This window comes from Prinia subflava, chromosome 5 (assembly GCF_021018805.1).
Source record: "Prinia subflava isolate CZ2003 ecotype Zambia chromosome 5, Cam_Psub_1.2, whole genome shotgun sequence".
NCBI classification, from domain to species: Eukaryota; Metazoa; Chordata; class Aves; order Passeriformes; family Cisticolidae; genus Prinia; species Prinia subflava.
In genome coordinates, this window is record NC_086251.1 from 41,058,560 (window position 1) to 41,078,276 (window position 19,717).

Genomic DNA, 19,717 nt, shown 5'->3' on the forward strand with positions numbered 1-19,717 from the left:
AAAAATCTACCTAATTACTGCTTTTCTTCTTTTAATATTTCTTTTCCAAGGAAGTAATAGAGAACTACAAGGAAATGAAAATGTTAACGTGACAGCTCAGACTGAAATAAAGGACTGGTTAGATAAACAGCATGAAGAAAGCTCAGCAAAGCTAAATGAAACTTGTCTTATTGGGGTGTAGGAATCAATGGCAAACTCAAGGATTCAGTTATTTTTGAAGTATCTTGACAAACTAGGGAGGGTGCCAGAGGACTGAGGAAGAGCAAACACAGTGCCGGTCTTTTGTGGTGGGAGCAGGGAGGCAGCAGTGGTCTTAGCAAATATCACCCTTTCAGAGTAACTTCTGTTCCTGGCAACGTGATGGAATAAACAGAAATGGGAAAGGGGGGGAAAGTAAGAATATAAAGGATAAAAGATCTGTGAGCATTAGGCAGCAGTATATATTTATATAGAATAAATCACATTGAAATAAATCCGATTACTTTCTTTTGATTTCATTTACAAAATTAGTGAAGAGAATACCTCAAACATAATATAGATATGGACTCTGAAAAAACTTTTGATATGCTGCATTGTAAAACATTACATGAAAAACGAATCAGTATCGGCTTGAATGTGAGTGCAGCTACATCGCTTAAGAAAACCCGAAACATCCTTCTGAAAAAACCAAACCAAACCAAAACCCCAAAACCCTAAACCCAAACAAAAAAAGCCACTCCCAACACCCCACCCCAAACCAAAAGAACAAAACCCCCAACCCCCCCCCCCAAAAAAAGCGCAAAAAACCCAAAACCCCCCAACCAAACAAAAAAAAAACCTGAAAACAAAACAAACAAACAAACAAAAATCCCCCAAACAAACCCCAACGATGAAAAAGATCCACTCAAAACCTCCTGAATATGTATTACGAAAGCTGAGAAATAAACCAGAATGTCACGAAAACTGGATGGTGGCATGTCCACACGTAGCTTTATTCTGGTGGCTGCTGGTGATGTGTACATTGGCATGATGAGAAAAGAGGTGTAAGCCTTAAGGAGAGGGGAGTAGCACTGTGAAGTTTTAATTTAGGATGCACACAACTAGCGTGGCAATAACGAAATGGAGGAGTTTGGGTACCAAGTTTGTTGTCCATTAAAAATAAAATATGATAACCAAGCAGCTAAAGGTTACGTATATGGCAAGGGCTGCCCCGCTAGCAGCTAAGGGATGTGTGATGGCTCCACTGGCAGCACCAGTGGCAGCGCACACACAGCGGGAAGCGAGGAGCACAGCGGCAGACGCACTCGGAGGCGGGCCGGGCCGTGCAGGGCGGGCCGGGCCGTGCAGGGCGGGCCGGGCGGGGCGGGCCGGGCCGTGCAGGGCGGGCCGGGAGGGGCGAGCGGGGCGGGCCGGGCCGGGAGGGGCGGGCCGGGCGGCGAGCGGGGCGGGGCGGGCCGGCGCTGGCCCGGCCGGGCCGTCAGGGCGCGGCGGCCCCGCCCGCAGGCGGGGCGGGCGGAGGAAGTGGCCCGGGGAGGCCGGAAGCGGCGCTGACGAGGGGCTGGCGGAGCGGGGCGCTGGCCGGTGAGCGGGGGCCTGGGGGGGCCCGGCTGTAGGCTGCGCGTCCGGGGCGGCGAGGGCAGGTTTCCAGGCTTTTCCCGGTGAAGATGGGGGGTGCCGGGCAGAAGCAGCGGCGTCTCCCCAGAGGAAGGAGTCAGTGCGGCCGGGTCGCTGAGGACTAAGGGAGGCGGCCTGCGGCAGTGGGTAGTTCACCGGGCTGGGGGTGCGGGTGTTTCTGAGCCCGGTAGGGAGAGCAATCCCACGCCTGCAAGGTACGGGTAGGGAGAGGGGTGCTGTGAGGTGAGGGATTTGGCCAGGACTTTGAGACTGGCACACGGACAGCCCTGAGGTGTAGGAGTGGTGTTTTTCGGCAGTAGAAGTTGGGACTTGGTCTCGTACACCCTGTTCTAAGGAGCCCAAGGTCCTGCGCGCCTTGCTTTGCTGCTGAAGTGATGCTGGCTTGCAAACTACCTGTTTTGCCATCTGTTTCACTCCCAGCTTTGCCGCTTGTCTACTTTTTGGAAGACTCAATCTGTTTGTCAAGCGGGCTGACCTTTCTCTGTGGCTGTACTGATGCTGGATAGCAAAAACTAATTGCAGGCTGCCGTACCCTTTGGGATGTGTAATTGAGCATGCTGCTTCAACACAAAAGATGAACCTTAAGGCCTTTTCAGGCACAGAGCACTCAGCCCAACTGCTGCAGTAGAGAGAGATCTGTGCCACCATGGCTAGAAGAGAGATTTAACCCTTGCAGAAGGAAGAAGTGAGTGTTAGCCTAGGAAGTGGCAGTTGTCTCGCATTGAGTCCTCCCAGGTAACTTCAAAGTAAGTGTCTAAACTATATTAATATTACAAAGGCTATGGCATATTACAGTCCAGTGATGTGTTGGTAGCAGCATTTATGCCTCGTGCTAATTGTTTGTTGTCATTTTTAGTAGGTGTTGCCAATGGATGAACTGGTGCATGACTTGGCCTCAGCTTTAGAGCAGACTTCAGAGCAAAACAAACTGGACGAGCTATGGGAAGAGATGGCCCTAAGCCCACGGCAGCAGCGGCGTCAGCTTCGCAAGAGACGGGGTCGTAAACGACGCTCAGACTTCACACACCAGGCAGAACATGCGTGCTGCTACAGCGAGGCCTCAGAGTCGAGCTTGGACGAAGCTGTCAAGGATTGCCGTGAGGTGCTGACAGCTAATTTCAGTGACTCTGATGACATGGCAGTGGTAAAGCGACATCCAGCTCTTAGTGCCACCCTGAGGAGCAAGCAACACTTGTGGCATGAGTCAGACTCCTTTACAGAGAATGCACCCTGTCGACCTCTCAGGCGCCGACGGAAGGTCAAACGTGTGACATCAGAGGTGGCTGCCAGTCTCCAGCAAAAGCTCAGGGTGTCAGAGTGGAACTGTGAGAGGGGCTGCAGGTTCAAGTCAGCCAAGAAACAGCGTCTTTCACGCTGGAAAGAGAATGCCCCTTGGACATCATCCAGTCATGGCCTTTGCGAGTCAGGAGAGAACAGGCCCTTCCTCAGCAACGGGGGAAGGAAGGAGCAGATGGAGTGCGAAGCTGATGATCAGAAACAGGGCTCAGATGAAAACATGTCGGAATGGTGAGATCTCGGTTTCTTCCCTGTGCTAGTCAGATGGCCGCCTTGCTCGCAGCTGCTTGTAAATGCTGTGCCTTGTTTTTTGGAGTTCTTAAAGTTATTCAGTGCTGCTCTCTTTTTGAAGATGAGAAATATTTCAGCTGCTTCTAAACTGTAGATTTTTCCCAAATCTTTCCTGTCAGTACCATACGATGACCTAGAATACTTCCTTGAAAAGTTGGCAAGCTGGTAGGTTTCTGGCTCCTGTTACACAAGGAGTCCTCTGAAATGTCTGTGGCCTTGCAGCTACAACGTGGCATGCTTGTGGCCTATGGTTTGGGGAGTAAATCCACAGCTGGCACTTGTGTTGCGTGACTGGTATGAACTGATCTCAATTTCTTGTTTTCAGCATTTACTATAAGTACTAGTAGATAACAGATCAGATCTCCCATCATTACTGCTAGCCCTTTGTGCAGGTACTGTGTGAACTTCAGTCTAACCCTGCTTGTAGTTCTACATTTCTGCTCTTGATCTGATTGTCAAAATCTAGCTACAGGGAGAATGTGGTGAGACAGTGAAGAAGTTGAGGGGAACTTGGGTTACTTACAGGATAAGCCTGTGCAAACAGTGGAGTCTGATGGCTTGATGGCCAGTTTTGGAGAACTTTGATGAATTTGTGGCAGAATCACATACAAGGGATTAAAATGTGACATGTAAATGTCGTGGTCTAAATTTGCGTTGCCGTTGAAAATTTTTTTCCCCAAGTATAACTTTTATTCTCTCTGTCAAAGGTTTGGTATCATAAAACTGCTTCTGTCCGAAGAGATTTTTTTAGGTTAGGAAAGAGACAACTGCTAAGAATCAGATGGAGGAAATTTCTTAATGAATGGCATACAAAAAGCAAATGTGATTGCTGATTTTCTAATTACCATTGTGTAAGAACAGCAGACACTGAGGAGACATTTAAAACAAACAAACAAAAAGTATTCTTTTTCATGAAACATGAGGTTTGGAACTCTACTGCAGGACATTTTAGAGGTCAAATTTAGATATGTTCAAAAAGGGGGATGTGGAGCATAGATAAATCAGGGGCTGTTAAACATTACAGATGGAAGATCCTGCTCAGGAAGTTTTTAAACTGATGACTTCTAAAAGCTAGAAGAACATCTGCATTTGTCATGTTCTCATGTTCTTTTCTCAAGCACTGTAATAGTCACTATCAGAGGAGAGTAGATTTGGAAAGACTAACTCTTTGATATAGTGTGATTGTTCACGTGTTGAGGTTCAGTTAAGTGTTGTGACAGTCCAGCTCCTGCAGTTTGTCAGAGTGAACAGGTGGCACTTCATTATTATGGCTTTGTGGATAATACCTGGGAATATAAACTTCTCACTGGTGTTTTCTGGGACCCTGTGAAACGCTTAGGTTATAGTAAGTCATCACTGTGCTCCAGGAAACCACTCTTGTATTTTTACTGGGTCAGTTGTGGTTTGTAGGGTGTAACTCTTACAGTGTGGTCACTTTCTTCTTTTAAGAGTAGCTGTTGTTGCTAAAAAGTGGGGCTTTACAAGAAACTTGTGGATGGAAACTTTTTGTTACTAGTTGTTACAGTAGTTTTATCTTCTCAGAGCTGTTTGCTAGTAGTCCAGGAAAAGAGGTGTGCTAAGTAGCCCCTGAAGAGTGCATGTCAGTGGTGATGGACTAAGAGATGCCCTTACTGGATGTGGCAGTGATGGACAGTGTTCCCTCAGTTGTTTTTTTTAACACCAGTCAGATTCTGTTCCATCATGTCAAACTTGAACTTGAACCAGCAGGCTTTTATCCAGCCCTTATTTGTGCCAGCCTTGGAAAGAGTAAATAAAGAGCTATGTCCAGACTGTTACTTGAGGACCATGCTGGGAGATGGCTTTGTTCTGTCTCAGTCATCCCTTGCTCTCAGACTAATTATTGTGCAAGTGTATGCATCAAATGACACCATCTGCTGCCAAATCGTTGGGATTCTCTCTGGAAAGCTGGTGCTTGGAATATTTGACCTCTCCAACACCACATGTGTGATGTGTGCTGTGACTCACGAGGGAGGGCCACGGTTGGAGGGAGGAATACATACAGCCCTCCTCACTGCAGAGTGTCCCTCTCAGCAGTGAAGGATCATGCTTTGGTCTCCACTGCTCTAAATATAGCACTTTGCTGCTAGCAGCACAGTGAAACTGGCTGTGTTTGCCTCACTCCCACTGTGCTCTGGCTGTTTTTTCCTGTACAGTAAGAGAAGTACTTTTCACAGAAGTATGACAAGGGCATATCCTGAGGAAGGGAGAAGAAAATTGGATGTCTGGGAGAGCAAATGGTGTGGTTGTCATCACAAGCTGATGGGACGAAAGGTGGCTGACGCTGCTTGTGGGACTTGAAAGCAATCTATAGCGATCTGGTAATTTACAAAACTTTTATCCTGAACTGGTTCCACTACTGTTCACTCCTCTTACAGGGGATGTGACAAAACTAAATGGGTTTTCAGGCAAAATAAGTTGTGTATTTGGAATGGATTTTTTTTACCTTCTCTTTCCTCCCCCACACTAACAATTACTTTGGTTTGTTATGCAGGAACGAATCTGTAAATGCCAGAGTATCCAGTATTTTCTCTGCTTTCTAGAAGGCTTCTTACCCTAAGTCAGGTCAAAGACCTGTTCATTCACTTGATAAACTCCCACTCACAGAAAAAGTCTTGGATATGGGTTCTTAACGAGAAAATGGTATTTTTTTCTACTTTGCTTGTGGGACTGTGCCTAGTCCTTTCCTGGAGGAAGATGAGCTGCAGTATTGTGATTCAAGTGTGCGTGTAATGAAATCGTTGAAATTGTTTGCCAAACGTGGCAAAAGATGAACATAAATTGAGAGAAGGATGGATGTGCAGGCACACGATGAGGAAATGCTGACAGTTTTGAATTGGGTAATGACATGACTCAATGCCTGCTCTATAAATAATTGTGGAAACAACAAATGAAGCAAGTGGCTTTAGTTTAAGCACTCATTTGTATATTGTACAAAGGTGACAATTAGCTCCTAAGACTGTTAGAAGTAACATGCCTTTCTGTCCCTAAATGTTTTGAGATTCCCTGCAGGCATAATAAAACAAAGGCAAATTATATATTGAGTGCTGAAATTTTTTCTCTTGTTGGTCTGAGTACTTCCTGAATGGTCTGGGTTTGGTTTGAGGGCAGTACAAACCATAGTCTAAAAATCACTTTGAGTAGTGTATTTACTTGTGAAAGATATGCAGTTGGTCTCATCTGTTTTCAAGTACCAAAACTCCTACTGTGATTTTTTCAAACCTGGGATTCTACTGACCCACCAATGCTGTGAGATTTCAGTGGCTTAATGCTGATGTATTTGTTGTGGTTTTACCTGGATAGGCAGCTCAGCTCCATAAAGCCACTTGCTCACTCCCCTGCAGGGATGAGGGAGGAAAATGGAAGAGTAAAAGTGAGAAAACTTTCAGCTTTAGATAAAGTTGGTGTAGTAGGTAAAGCAAAAGCTATGTGTGCAAGCAAAGCAAAATAAGGAATTCACTACTTCCTATCAGCAGGCAGGTGTTCAGCTATCTCCAGGAATGCAGAACTCCATCATTTGTAACATTATTTGGGAACCAAAACACTACAACTCCAAATCTCCCTGGCTTTATTCTTCTTTTTCCTAGCTTTTATTCCTAAGCGTGACATTATATGATGTAGGATATCCCTGTGGTCAGTCAGGGTCAGTTGTCCAGCCTGTGCACTCCAGCCTGCTCACTGGCAGGGCAGTGCGAGAGCCTTGGCACTGTGTAAGCACTGCTCAGCAATAGCTAAAACATCCCTGTGTTATCAACACTGGTCACAAATCCAAAACATAGAACCAAAGTGCTACTGTGAGAAAAAATTAACTCTGTGTCAGCCAAAACCAGTACAATGTTCTGGTGTGAGAGTGTGACCATCACTCATCCTGAATGTGCAGTTAAGTTGCTTTACCCTTTGGAAAGGAGCTGCTTTGACAGTCTGCAGTTGCCTTCATGAGTCTGGCTAAGCTGATGAATTGGAGGCCAGTCTCTCCATAAAAAAAAAAAAAAAAAAAAAAAAGAATTCCTCTCTCTTGGAAGGCAAGTGACAAAGACAGAGTGTTCCGCTTCCCCTCCTTCTCCAGCCCAGCCTGACCTTCTGCAGCCCCTCGGTGCCTCTTGTTTTCTTATTTTTATAGAAAATCAATATCCCTCCTGACACAAACAATAGCTCAAGCAAAAGAATAAATGGGGGAAACCTGAGATCTCTGTCCATCACCTCTCAGTTTAACTCCCCCAAACTATTTAATTATAAGCATGCTTTGCTCCAGGTGTTTGTGACAGTGAAATTGCTAAATGAGGACCATTTTAACCAAAGATTGGGTGATCAATAACACTCTATAGCAGTAGCTTGTCGGATCAATAGCGTTCATTACTTCATGGTTAAGGTAAGTAGCCTCCTTTGCAAGTGGAGGTCATTAATCAGTGCTTACTGGACCTGCAGAAAGGCCTGCATAGGAGTCTTAGTTTGTGTTCAGCCCTGCAGTGTGAAAAGCGTAGTGAAGAGGGTGAAATCCCTGAAAGTTTGTTCCTCTAAAGCACTGGCAGTGATGCTTATCTATAAGGAACTAAAGAGCTCTCAGTGCAACAGGATAGTTAAAGTACTGTTAATATGTGGATTCTTGTCAGTGCTTTTTCCTTTCTCAGGCACCTTTCCTCTGAGGATGCTAAAACCCTTACAAAGCAATCACTCGGTCCTCACATCTGCAGCTTGTGAGGATTGTTTATCCAAGCTATCAAAAGGGAAAGCAAGCACACTAGGAGATTGACCCAGGGTCATACAGTGAGTTGGTAGGACAGCTTGGGATGAAACAATTAATTCATGGTTCTCAGTTCTTGGCCTTAATTGCTATGGTGTATATGTGGGAGGATAAATTAATGGCTAAGCTTTCTAATGGATTCATTTGGAATTTGATATTAACTTACATGCTGAAAGGTAAGGATACTGTAGAGATTGTTCATCCTTTAAGTATAAATGGCATTTCTACGATGGTGAAGATGCAGAGTTTTAGATATTTAGCACGATGAGTTGACTTGGCTGTACTTTAGAGTGCATTTTCTAAGGACAACAATATGCTCACAAAATAGAATTTTATTCTGTGCCAGCAGTTCTTCGGAGTGACATATTGTGGTCCCTCATCATTTAGCCTTGTAAATCAAGGGGTTTCAGTTGATACTGGTCTCTAGTATGATCCAGTTTCCCTGGAAAAGAGGTATCCAGAGCTGCTTTCAAACATCATTCCTTGATTGGAGACTGATTCTAGTGCTGACTTACACCTGGTGTTCTCATCTAAGGTCTTAGTGCTCGGGGAATAGGCAGTAAGCTGTTTCTGCTTGTCCTAGTATCTCTCAGCTAAATTGGAGGAAGTATTGCCTAAAGCGTCCAAGGAATGATTTCAAGGCAGCATTAAAGTCTTCAGATGCTTGAGACTGACATGAGCAGGTAGTACTGCTACAAATATTCCTCTAGCTTTGCAGTCAATCAATGACTTTCTACATGTTAATTTCTAGCTTTATTCTTTTGTTTAGGAATTAAATCTGCTTTAACTGCTTCAGCAAAGCATGCTATGACAAAGTTGCTTTCAGCAGCAGCAAGTCATGCTGTGCTAAGGTATTTAGCTGGAGAGTTGTAAATGTCATAGCTGTTCTTTACTCCATATAAAGTAAAGGTTGAAGGAGGGGAGGCTGTTTGTGTCATGGTGTAACCTTTTTGAGGAAAAGGACTCTGAAATAGAAAACTTAAGAGAGTTTTCAGTAGCTGTTTAGTAACTTAAGGACAGAGTATTACAGATGATGCCATAGTTAGGTAATTAATTCTAGTTCCTGAGACAAATGCCATTTTATTAATTACTTCTTGATAACTTAGAACTAAACTAGATACAGGATTCTGCTCTTTTTCAAGTCATGCAGCATTGATAAATTTTAATGGAAAGCAGTTATGTTCTGTTGTAGAGCCAGTCATGTATGTGAAATTCAATTTTTGTGAGACATGTAAAGCATTTTGGTCTTGGAGAAGCTAGTAAAATGTAGTAGAGTTATTTTTGTATTGTGCCTGTTGCAGTTGTAACCATGTGGGTTTTTTCTCTGTTTTTGTTCCAGTGAAACCAGCAGTGTTTGCAGCAGCAGTGATACTGGCCTGTTCACCAATGATGAAGGCCGCCAAGGTAACAAGTTTCCTGTGAATTTCCTCATGTGCTGCTAGGGAATTTCTTACTTTCTTTACAAATGCAAAGAAAGATCTATGTTTCAAGAGAGACAGAGAGGAGAGTGTGTGAGGAAAAATCAGTGGCAGGAAGTGGCTAGAAGTTAAGAAATGAGATGAGGGCTACAAATGCATGATTTTCATAACACTACACTTTTCCTGGTTAAATACTTTGTGCATCAGATCCATAATATTTGCAATATAAGAAGTTATTATTGTGGAAAGGCACAGACATACAAGAGGAATTTGAGAGCTCTTTGAATGGAAGAGCATAGCTTATGATTTGTTTCTTTAGGTGTTTTAAGTGTTGTCTACATACCATTAGCACCTGAATCTGTTAGTTGTTTTCTCTATGGGCAGGAAGAGAAGATGGGAAAAACCCCCCTTAATACTGACAAGTCACCTAATAGAATGTTCTAAGAAGATGATGGTAATAATGTGATAGGTTTTATTTCTTTAAATACGTGTTCCTCCCTTGCTCTTGTGTGTGTTAGTTGAATGTGGTATTTTCAACATCTGTTGTAGAAATGGTATCTTAGGAGTTTTGAGTGTGAAGTGCAATGTGGTTTTATTTATCAACCACAGCACAGTGTTCAGTTGATGGGGGATATGGCAGAAGTAAGTGTGAAATAGGTTGTAGTAGGCACACAGGCATTGAGCACTATTATATTTGGAGCATGTGGAATGTGAGCCTAGAGACCTGCAATTCTGTGCACTCTGATTCTGTCACATTTCACAAGCTAAGATTTGGGTGAGATCTATTCTGGGAATATACGAGTGCTAAAGGAAGTAGCACCAGTAGCTCGATAGGATATGCTGCTTTTGCTAGGTTGTTAATGGCCGAGGTACCTGTGTAAAGCAACACAGTGATAGCAAACATGCTTCCGTGTTTTCTGATGGTATTTTCGGCTGTAGGACAAACCTGTGATCTTAGGGGAGTGTAACACTTTCCTTAAGAGTAGAGATTTCAAATATCAGCTTTGACCTTTGCTGAAAATTAACTGTTTCCAGACTGGTTCTGTAAAGGCAACAGAAAAGTAGAATCTTTTGCCCTCTCTTGTTACTGATGATTGCTCAGGGGGAGCTGAAATTAGTGAGCACTTGTATATCAGATGATGAAGCAGAGTGGTGACTGAAGTGTTTTAGTTCATCACCTGAGACAAGATTGATGGAGACTGGGTAGTGTATATATATATATGTGTGTGTGTATATATATATATATATATATATACACATACATACTTGTCTATATGCTTGCCCTATATACTTGCCCTGATTTTATACCCTGTTTTAGACATTAATTTTTGGCAGCTACTAGAAGTAGGATGCTCAGTATACAGGACCATGTAGAAATATGACTTAGATAAATTAATAAAGTCCAACTGCAGCCTTCCCTCCCTAGGTAAAAGAAGAGATTTGACATCCTTGTCATCAGGTCTCTCTCATTCAAACAGTTTATACTGTGATAGCTTTCTGGCCAAAATGTTTTAACTTACAGTTACGTTAAAAGGGTTAAAAATATTATTATACTTTCAAACTAAATAAAAAATATCTCCTTTTCCTTTTTTTTAATTGACAGTTCTTAATCATAAAGTAAATAAAAACCCGACAACTTTCCATGTCAGTAAGATGGAGAGAGTACAAAATTTCGGGGTTTTTTTGGCACAGATCATCACCTTATAGTTTTCCAGCACAATTCCAGGCTCAACAATGGAAAATATAAACTGGCAGCATTCTTAAATGAAGGTTTTTTCCCTCCTTCTTTTGAGGTTGCATCATGTTGTTAATTAAATAAATCATCTGTGCAACTGCACATACGAGTACACTTCTGTGAGCAGAGAATGATCCTAGTTCATAATTTGATTGCAAGATGGGGTTGTTTTGGTTTTATATTTGTTACATGCACAGGGATCTCTCACAGTGAAAATTACTGAACATTAGCATATGATGCTGATCATTAAAGTTTGTTGTGTGAAAATAGTGATTTGAGGTATGACAGGGCACTATGCTCCTAGACCCAAATTTCTGGGAGTAGTTTTGCACTAATTATAGTCTCTTAGAAGAACTATCCAATGTTACTTAGTTTTAATCTTCTATGAAGTAGACATGGGATTTTTATATTTTAAGATATAGGTGGTAAGTCAGCTTGATACATGACAGAAAAAACAGTGTCAGAGCTTTAGGATAAAGTGTTCTGTCTGTCCTACCTGTTGCCGATCAGAGTTGGTTTTGTGTTGCTTCTTCTGTTATGTGCAGGATTGCAGCATTCTTACTAGGAGGGGTTTTTCCCTTTTTCCCGGATGTGTGAGTAGGCATAATGGACTTTGGTTAGGAATAATGTAACTCAGTGAGAAAAGGAGACTAAGTGGGGATGCTTGAGTTGAGACTTAATGGTAGGCAGATGTGAATTTTCCCTAAGGCAGGCATGTTAGTTTTTTAAGGCAAGATGAAGCACCTTGCAATTACATGGGCCTGTTTCTGAGTTGGGCTACTGAAATGCTCTGTGTGTCAGGTTCTTTGCTCTCCTCTTGCTTTTTTTCATACACTGCTAACATGCTACTGCTCTCAGGGAATTTCTGGCCAGACAGATTTACTATGAAAGTGTCTGATGCAGTTCAGTTTTAGATTGGAATTGCATTACCTACAGCGACCCAGCTCTGTGGAGACTTTGGTCATGACTTCTGTTGCTGCTGCTTTAGTTTTGCAGAGGGTTTGTAGTTCTGAGAGATTCTAAAAAATTTTGATTGAGAGCAGCTCACAGCATGGTTAATACTTACACTCAGAGTGACCATTTCTGACAGTTATGTGTTTTCATCTCAGGAGACTAGGGGTCTTTCTCATCAGGATGTTTCTTTTGCTTACTATGTGAGCCTGGTCTGCCCCTGCTGTGAAGTCTCTCCTGTGACAGCCTATAACATGTGCCAAATGATTGGCCTCTACCGGTGTCGCAGTAATTACTTCAGAGAAAGAGTTCTGCATAAGACATCACACAACACTGAACTAAGGTTGATGAGATGCAGGAGCAACAGAGTGCTAAACCTGCCCTAGGCAGGTCTATAAAGAGGCTTTGTTCTATAGGGAAATTCTGGAGACTGATGAGTTGGATAGTTTAAAGCATTTAGTGAGGCCCCACAGTTACTGAGGATCATTGAAACAGAATACAAATACAAGGCTCTTCAAGAACGAATTCCTAATGAGACTTCAGCCGTTTCACATTCAGATATGCTTACTTTTAGTATTTTGAGGGACTGTCACAGGGTACATTGATGTTATTTGTGGCTAATTCCATCCTATTTCCTTAGGAGATGATGAGCAAAGTGATTGGTTTTATGAAGGAGAATGTGTTCCAGGATTCACTGTTCCCAACCTTCTTCCCAAGTGGGGAGCTGATCACCGATCTGAAGTGGAGAGGATTGACTCAGGCCTGGACAAGCTCTCTGTTTCCACCTTCCTTTTGCCCTCACGGCCAGCTCAGAGAGGTGAGGTCCATAATGAATTGTGTTAGAGAACTTTTGATATGATGGCAATAATAGATTCTGTTCATAGGTGTTGCTTTTAAACTGGTATTTGGTGATCTGGTTTGTTTTTTTTTTAAGATCCAGTTAAGAAAAAGCTGCACTACTGATGAGTTTACTGGAAAAGCTGCCCACTGGCAGTCTTCGTTTTTTTTGAAGGGAAGGATTTTATTTGATTTGTGAATAAATTGGCAAATCTACATCTCTGAGACTGAAAAACATGAGACAGAGGATCTGATTTGATTACTGAACTGAGGTTTTCGTGGTGGCTTTGTCAGGAAGAATCTTCTGTGTCCATTGCTCAGTTTTTGTGCATTTGGTTTTCAGGATTTCATGCTCGCCTGAATCGCCTTCCGGGAGCTGCTGCCCGTTGCCTCCGTAAAGGTCGGAGGAGGCTGGTTGGCAAGGTATGCCCTCTTGAAAGATGGTAATTTTGTATTTCAAATTCTGATCAGTCCTGAAGTACTATTTGAAGATACCGTGTAAATTGTTTTGTGCAGAAAGTGGTCCTGTATATTTTTTGTTTCATGTATTGTTTGATTTGTTTAACTGCTTTGACTGTCAGATGATGATTGAGTGACTAAGTGGATTTTAAGGCACATTTGGAGTGGCAAAGACAGCTAATCAGCACTGAAAGCAGTATGAAAGGAGGCCTGAAGAAGAATGACAGGGAGCATAAATATCAAGAAGATTTAGACAGAATGTAGGGGAAAATGATGATGGCATGAGACTTGTGCATGCTCATCTGAGACTACAAGGGCAGAGAGGTGCCTCAAAGGTGAAGGAAGGCCAAATTTTATACAGGGAAGAAGACTGATATGAATGGCAGCAAAGGAAGGGGGTTTTAGCAGTTGCATTTTTAGTGGGAAGACAGGAGAGTGAAAAGGTAAATGCAGACAAAGCTGCCCAAAGCTATTGAGTAGTTTTATTGTATGTAGGGCAAACACCAAACAAAACATCAGTCCTTTTTCTAATAGAACAATACTTTGCAGATATCTGTCTAAAAGAGAGGGATACACTGTTTCGGTCTGCATCACAGAGTATTGAGCACTGCTGTTTGTTGTAAAAGATGATTCTGAGGAGGAGGATGTTGGCTGTATTTGGCTTTTCTCTTTTTTGTGATGTGCTCTGTGCTTTTGAAGACATTGGCATAAGTTCTGAGCTGGCTGGCCGTAGTCTGCTAACAAGGTGTGTTAGAGGGGACCTGGAGTCTGGAGGAGTGTGACAGCTGCCTTCTGTTCAGTCATACTTGAAAGATCCTTGTCTGCCCCTTCTTTCTTGCACTCACCTTGCTTAATTGTAACCGGCATTCAAAATATGAATCCTCAGCTGGCAAGAAACTGACTTTACGTAGGGTTCCTGAGGCCACCTGCAAGTGACTGGGCCTGGCGGCACACCTCTAATGATCCAAATGAGAAGGATAATATTTACTTGTTTAATTCATCTTCATCACCTTAAAGGGATCTTTGTCATTTGCTGCGGAGGTCACTGCTCCCCCTTCCCCATCTCTCGAAATTGTAATCATAAATAATGAGTTTCATTCAGAGCTCCCCGCCAGCGAGCTGCTAATTACCAAAAGTATGGCTTGTAATTTACACAGTAATAAACCGTAAATTTAAACATTATGGCACTTTAAGTTAATAATTTTCCTGCTGTAACAAATAACCCATCTTTCACTCCTGCTGCTACAACTGCCCCCAAACTTTGAGTGTGTTTTGCCTATGTACCTGGCACAAACAAACCTCACCTGTGAAAGACTTTTGCCCTCATCTTCAGCCCCTTGCTGAAAAGTATCCTTCTTTCTTGGAGGCAGTTTCTATGCAGATGTGAACAGCTGGTGCTTCAGGCTGTGTGTGTTCGTGTATGCCAGCATCAAGTACGTACACAGGGCAGCATCTTGCAGGAAGCAGCATGCTCCCAGAGCAAGTCCTTTCTCCTAGGACCTACCTTTCTTTAGTTGCTAGAGGTCCTGGTGCTGAATTGCTGCTTTCAGTAAGGGCAAAAGCATCGTTCTTTCACTCCCTAATTTATTCATTGGTGGTTGGTGGATCCCCACTGTTAATGGAACAGTGTAGTGTCCTATCTCAGCCTGTTTCTAGCCCAACTGACCCCAGTAACATGGAAGAAGCACTCCCCAGCCATCTCCCCTGCTCTCATGCATCCTTTTGTGCTGCATACTTTGTTCTAGTCCAGTTTGTGTGCCCCTCTGCAAGCAAATATCATCACTAAAAATAAAAAACAAGCCTCATAAATAAAATGGAATGATTTTCTGCCATTCTAATAAGTTAAATCATCTCAGGTGAAGTTCTAAAAGAAAGGAGTGAACATGCTTAGCTGAGAGTGGGCTGGTAAGGAAAGGATGTGACCCAGGGGAGTAAGATTGTTCTTACTGGCAGCAACAAGCTATTCTCTGCTCACTGTGTGAGAGTTTGCAACCTTTTGCCTTTGTGTTTCAGGAGACCTCCATGAGCACTCTGAGCACCGAGAGGCTAGGTCATATTGTTAGTGACCCACGCCAGAAAGAGTAAGGCCCTTAACAGCTGTTGTATTGAACTTTGGGAGGGGAAGAAGAGCTATAGGATCCTCTTCCTTCTGGGGGTGAAGGACATGAAGAGCTGGGTGGACACTTAAGCATACCCTGTGGAATGGGAGACAGTATTCTACTGATGGCTTCTCTGTTTTCTTACTCATAATCGTTGACTTCCCCTTTGTTATATGTATATATTTATATAAGGCTGCCCCAGTGTGTGGATGCTTTTTGCAGTAAGTTTTTTTTTACATCCTCCCTTATAAAGTACAATTGCAGTAACTGCAGGTCTTTTGGACATTAAGACTGAGCCCCATATGTTCATTTTTTAAAACGCTTCTTTGTGGAGCTGTACTATGGGCACATACCCAGACTGCAGAAATGATGCTGACAAGGCAGCTGTGAAATTACTTTTTCTTTTTTTGGTGTTATGTCTCCTTCTCCAATTAGTGTATTTAAATTGTAGTCAGCACTGGAAATAGTCATGGTGCTTATCCTTTGGCATCTCCTTAATGCTGTTCTGGGGAATGGGTAGGTAAGGATGGCATGTCTTGACTGTAGTGCAGTGCATCCAGCCTTCATTAGCTGTTGATACCTAATTTTCTTCCTTGGATCTGAAATATGTTGTTTTTAATATTACTCCTGATGATGTATAATATTTTTCCTTCTCCCTCCATCTTTGTTCTTCCCTTCCCCTTCTCTTCTTATCCCCAACCCTCCATGTTTGTTCCTTGGCATTGCTCCCACCTGTCCTTTCGACTCTGCCCGCTTCCAGTTTTTGGTTACCGTCCGTGGGGAAGAGAGATCGCAACCAGGTAAGGTGACTCTGCTTTTCCTTTTTTATTTTCTTGGTTTCCTTCTCTCTAGAGATAACATAATGCTGGCTTCTGATTTCCCACACACTGTGGCCTGTGGACATGTGGTAAGGCAGTCCTGTCCCTTCTCATTTTGTTAACTGATGTCTTCTGGGCTTTGAACACAACCCATTTCTCAGGAGTTGTATTGTCTATTTAAACTGAATAGCTCAGGAACTCCTTTTATTTATCTCCTTGTTTCAGGGTAGTGTAGCCCGTCCTTTCTGACAGTGAGTGGGAGGGAAAATGCCTCTTGACAGGAGGAGCTTTGGCCTCTCAAAATTCCATAAGAATTGGAACATTTTTCTCTTTTTAAATGTTTTGTTTTGGCTTGTTTGGCTTAGGCTTCTACCTGATAGTCTCATCCACAGAGAAGGGAAAAAATGATGAGCTTAAATTATGTAGTTAAATAGCTGCTGTAACAGGAAAATATAAGAGGTGATAAGCAAGAGAAATAGGCATTCTTGTAACTGAAACTTGTGTGTGCACTTTTATATTCTCCAGTAAGTCTTTCGTAGCTTCAGTGCTAGGGTGTTTTTTCTTACTTTAAGATAGAAAAGCTCAGGTTCTTAATAGCAAAGAGCAAAGAAAAAAAAACACTCTTCCATTTGTGCAGTCATGTTTTAAGAGTGCTCCTAGCCATTCTATTCCTATTCAAGTTGTTTTATGGTTGGTGAGCAGTAGGACTGAATTTTTTTTACCTTTCAGGTGACTAAAAATGTGTATATGGCAAGAAATAGTTTTCAAGCCTTTGTGCAATTGTGTATTTTCCATTAGTGAGAACATTTTACAGATGGCTTTTATATTGCTAAAGATAAGACTAACTACATAAGCTTTAAAAAGACCCAAAGTAAATAACTTTCATTTTTCTTAAATGAACTTGAATCAGCCATTCCAGTAACAGAGGGTTCCTGGTGATTCTCCCTACTGTGCAGTTGCAGTGCTACTTCACTGACAGTAAACAAGCAGTCCCACATAAGGAGGAGCTCCCTGATGGCAGCAGCTTTGTGGTGCATCTTTCTCAGAAAGGTGGAGGGTAAAGGCCTAGTACTGAGTTCTGAAGTTGCAGATAGCTTGTGTGATGAGTCCTGCTACAAGTGTGGATTGTTCCTTTGTCCTTATTTAAAAATGCATCCATAATCCTAGTAATACAAGGAAAGTGTTCTGGAGGTTGGTGTACCACTTTGCAAAGCAGATGGAAATTAATTTCCTGCTTGAGGTGTAAATTATAAATAAAGAAGATGGATGTATAAAAATGCCAAAATGCCAAAACAGGTATCCCAGAGAAACTACCAATCTAAAGCTTCTATATACATATTGAGCAAAGTTTCTTCCATGCATTGATTGACCAGATTATCCCATTTCTGTCCCGACCATTAAAAATCCTGACTGTTGCATCTTCTACAGCAAGCTGTCTTGTGTAAATCTTGTCAAGATTTGTCTAGTGTATGTCTAACAGAGTATCTTACATTAGCCTGGTCATGCATTGTTTCAAAAATTTGTTTTAAGCAATTTGCAAAGACAGCTTGTGAGGTTGGAGGGGAGTGGAAGGAGCAACTCACTTGCTATGGAATGAATTGGGAGCTTAACCTCTGAGTCTTCCAGAGGTCTGTTTCAGTGATCTGCACAACCTTTGGGAATACAGGAGCTGCTCTGTGGAAAGTTCTGTGCTTGCACAACTCATTACAGTGACTTTTTTTCTCTCCAATGTGAAGGTGCTTCACCTTTCAGATGCTTTCTGAAAGAGAAGCAGAATTTTTTCTCTTGTCATGCAGCAATAGAGCACTTATGCTCTTAGTCAATCAGCATTTTTAATAGTGCACCTTGGAGCAGGAGTGTGCTGAGGCTGTCTGTTGTGGGAAGGTGGTTATGAGATTTGCTGTTTTGCCCTTTGTGCTAGCCTTTTGTCTGAAGTGAGAGTCTGTTCTCATCTAGTCTTACCCCTTGAGCTGCTAGAAAGGTCTCCTTATACTGTGTGAACAGAACAGATCTGAGGAGCATTATCTGGGCACTATTTCTTTTAATGCTTTGCTTAAATAAAATCTCTTGACTTTCCAGTTCAATCCATTATCTCCTCTGTACTCTCTGGATGTGCTTGCTGATGCCTCCCACCGAAGATGCTCACCAGCACACTGCACTGCCAGGTAACTCCCTTGCTCTGCTTGCTTGGGGTTGTCTCACTCCCCTCTCCTGAGTGTCTTCAGTAGTACTGTGTGATCTGAACAGTACTCATGGACCTGTAACTTAACACACTTTTCCCTGGGCAGCCCATGTCCAAACTTAGCACAAAATGTAGCAATGCAGTTTATTTGAGAGTTTCAATGAACTAAGTGCTTACAGTATATGAAACAGTGTATCACAGTCAGGCAGAACATACTGTTCCTTTAGAAATAACTGCAATGTGTTCTGTAATGTGCAATGAGTTGCTGCAAGTCTGTTTTATAGGTACAAATGGACATAGTATCATTGTCCATTATTAAAATTGGAACGAGATGAGAGGGAAAATGCTGACAAACTGGTGTGGGTGACATGCTGAAGCATTTTGGTATCCTAGGTGTCTAAAATTGACCCTGTGAACAGATTAAGAACTCACCTGAGGTGACCTCTAATGGCTTGATATCTCTCTATAGCAATAGCTGAGATTTAGATCTGTTTTGGCCAGATGTTAGGTATATTTGAGGCTGCATAGTTCGGGTTAATATACTATTCAGGCACCTTCTGCTGACTAATCCTAAATTAAATTCAAGTGTTGGCCTTAGAGGTGACTCCTGTTTTTGTGCTGCAGGTGACTATGTGAAGGTAAGGTGCCCTTGAGCTCTTTCCCTGTGCAAGTAGACAAAGCCTTGCTTTGGACACAATTCTGTTTATGTGCTTGTACCAGGGACCCAATCTGAAAGAAATGTCTGGACTTTCAGCTTCATGGCTTTCTTTCCCTTGTTAATTAGCAAATAGAGCATGAAAAATGTACTAAGGTTGTATGTGTCTGAACAGAAGCTTGGCACCCACCCAGCAAAGCCTCTCTTCCCACTGGCTTCTGCAGGGAATTTTGCGATGTCGCACCATGACCTCATGGTGCTGCAGCCAGCATGCTAAAGCTGGAAAAGGGGAGGGAGGAAGAAATTGGCTCTTAAATGTTCAACTGGATGAGAGTAAAAAGAATTCAGAAGATTGTGCATCAGCAAATTGATTCCTTTCTGTGCTTTTGCCCCACTCTGGGGATGTTTTCTGCCTGTGAAGCAAGAAGATTGCACAGTCGCTTCATTTTCAGCTAGGATAAGCTTTCTTTTGCCTCCAGTGTTTTACCTGGTGGTTTATAGAAGTTTGTCTTCCACAAAGGTGAGCTGGACAAATCAAATTCAAACTGGGCAAAATCTCTACCTTTATGATGGTCAGTGAAGGCCCTTTCCAAAGCCAAGCTC

General features: G+C 42.6%; 1 protein-coding gene across 9 annotated transcripts in view; it reads left to right on the forward strand.

Moving 5' to 3' along the window:
• The first annotated feature begins 1,435 nt into the window (after positions 1–1,435).
• Positions 1,436–19,717, forward strand: part of GPATCH2L (G-patch domain containing 2 like) — a 43,683-nt gene continuing 25,401 nt past the window's right edge. For 2 of the 9 annotated variants that reach the window (XM_063399036.1, XM_063399040.1), the window contains exons 1-9: positions 1,459–1,560; positions 2,035–2,360; positions 2,471–3,141; positions 9,300–9,364; positions 12,705–12,881; positions 13,245–13,324; positions 15,374–15,441; positions 16,220–16,259; positions 18,357–18,442. In XM_063399036.1, the coding sequence (XP_063255106.1) occupies positions 2,483–3,141; positions 9,300–9,364; positions 12,705–12,881; positions 13,245–13,324; positions 15,374–15,441; positions 16,220–16,259; positions 18,357–18,442 (1,175 nt within the window). In that variant the 5' untranslated portion in view covers positions 1,459–1,560; positions 2,035–2,360; positions 2,471–2,482. Of the gene's footprint in view, positions 1,561–2,034; positions 2,361–2,470; positions 3,142–9,299; positions 9,365–12,704; positions 12,882–13,244; positions 13,325–15,373; positions 15,442–16,219; positions 16,260–18,356; positions 18,443–19,717 lie in introns of all 9 variants that reach the window. The other 7 variants (XM_063399041.1, XM_063399042.1, XM_063399043.1 and 4 more) reach the window with 5 other exon arrangements.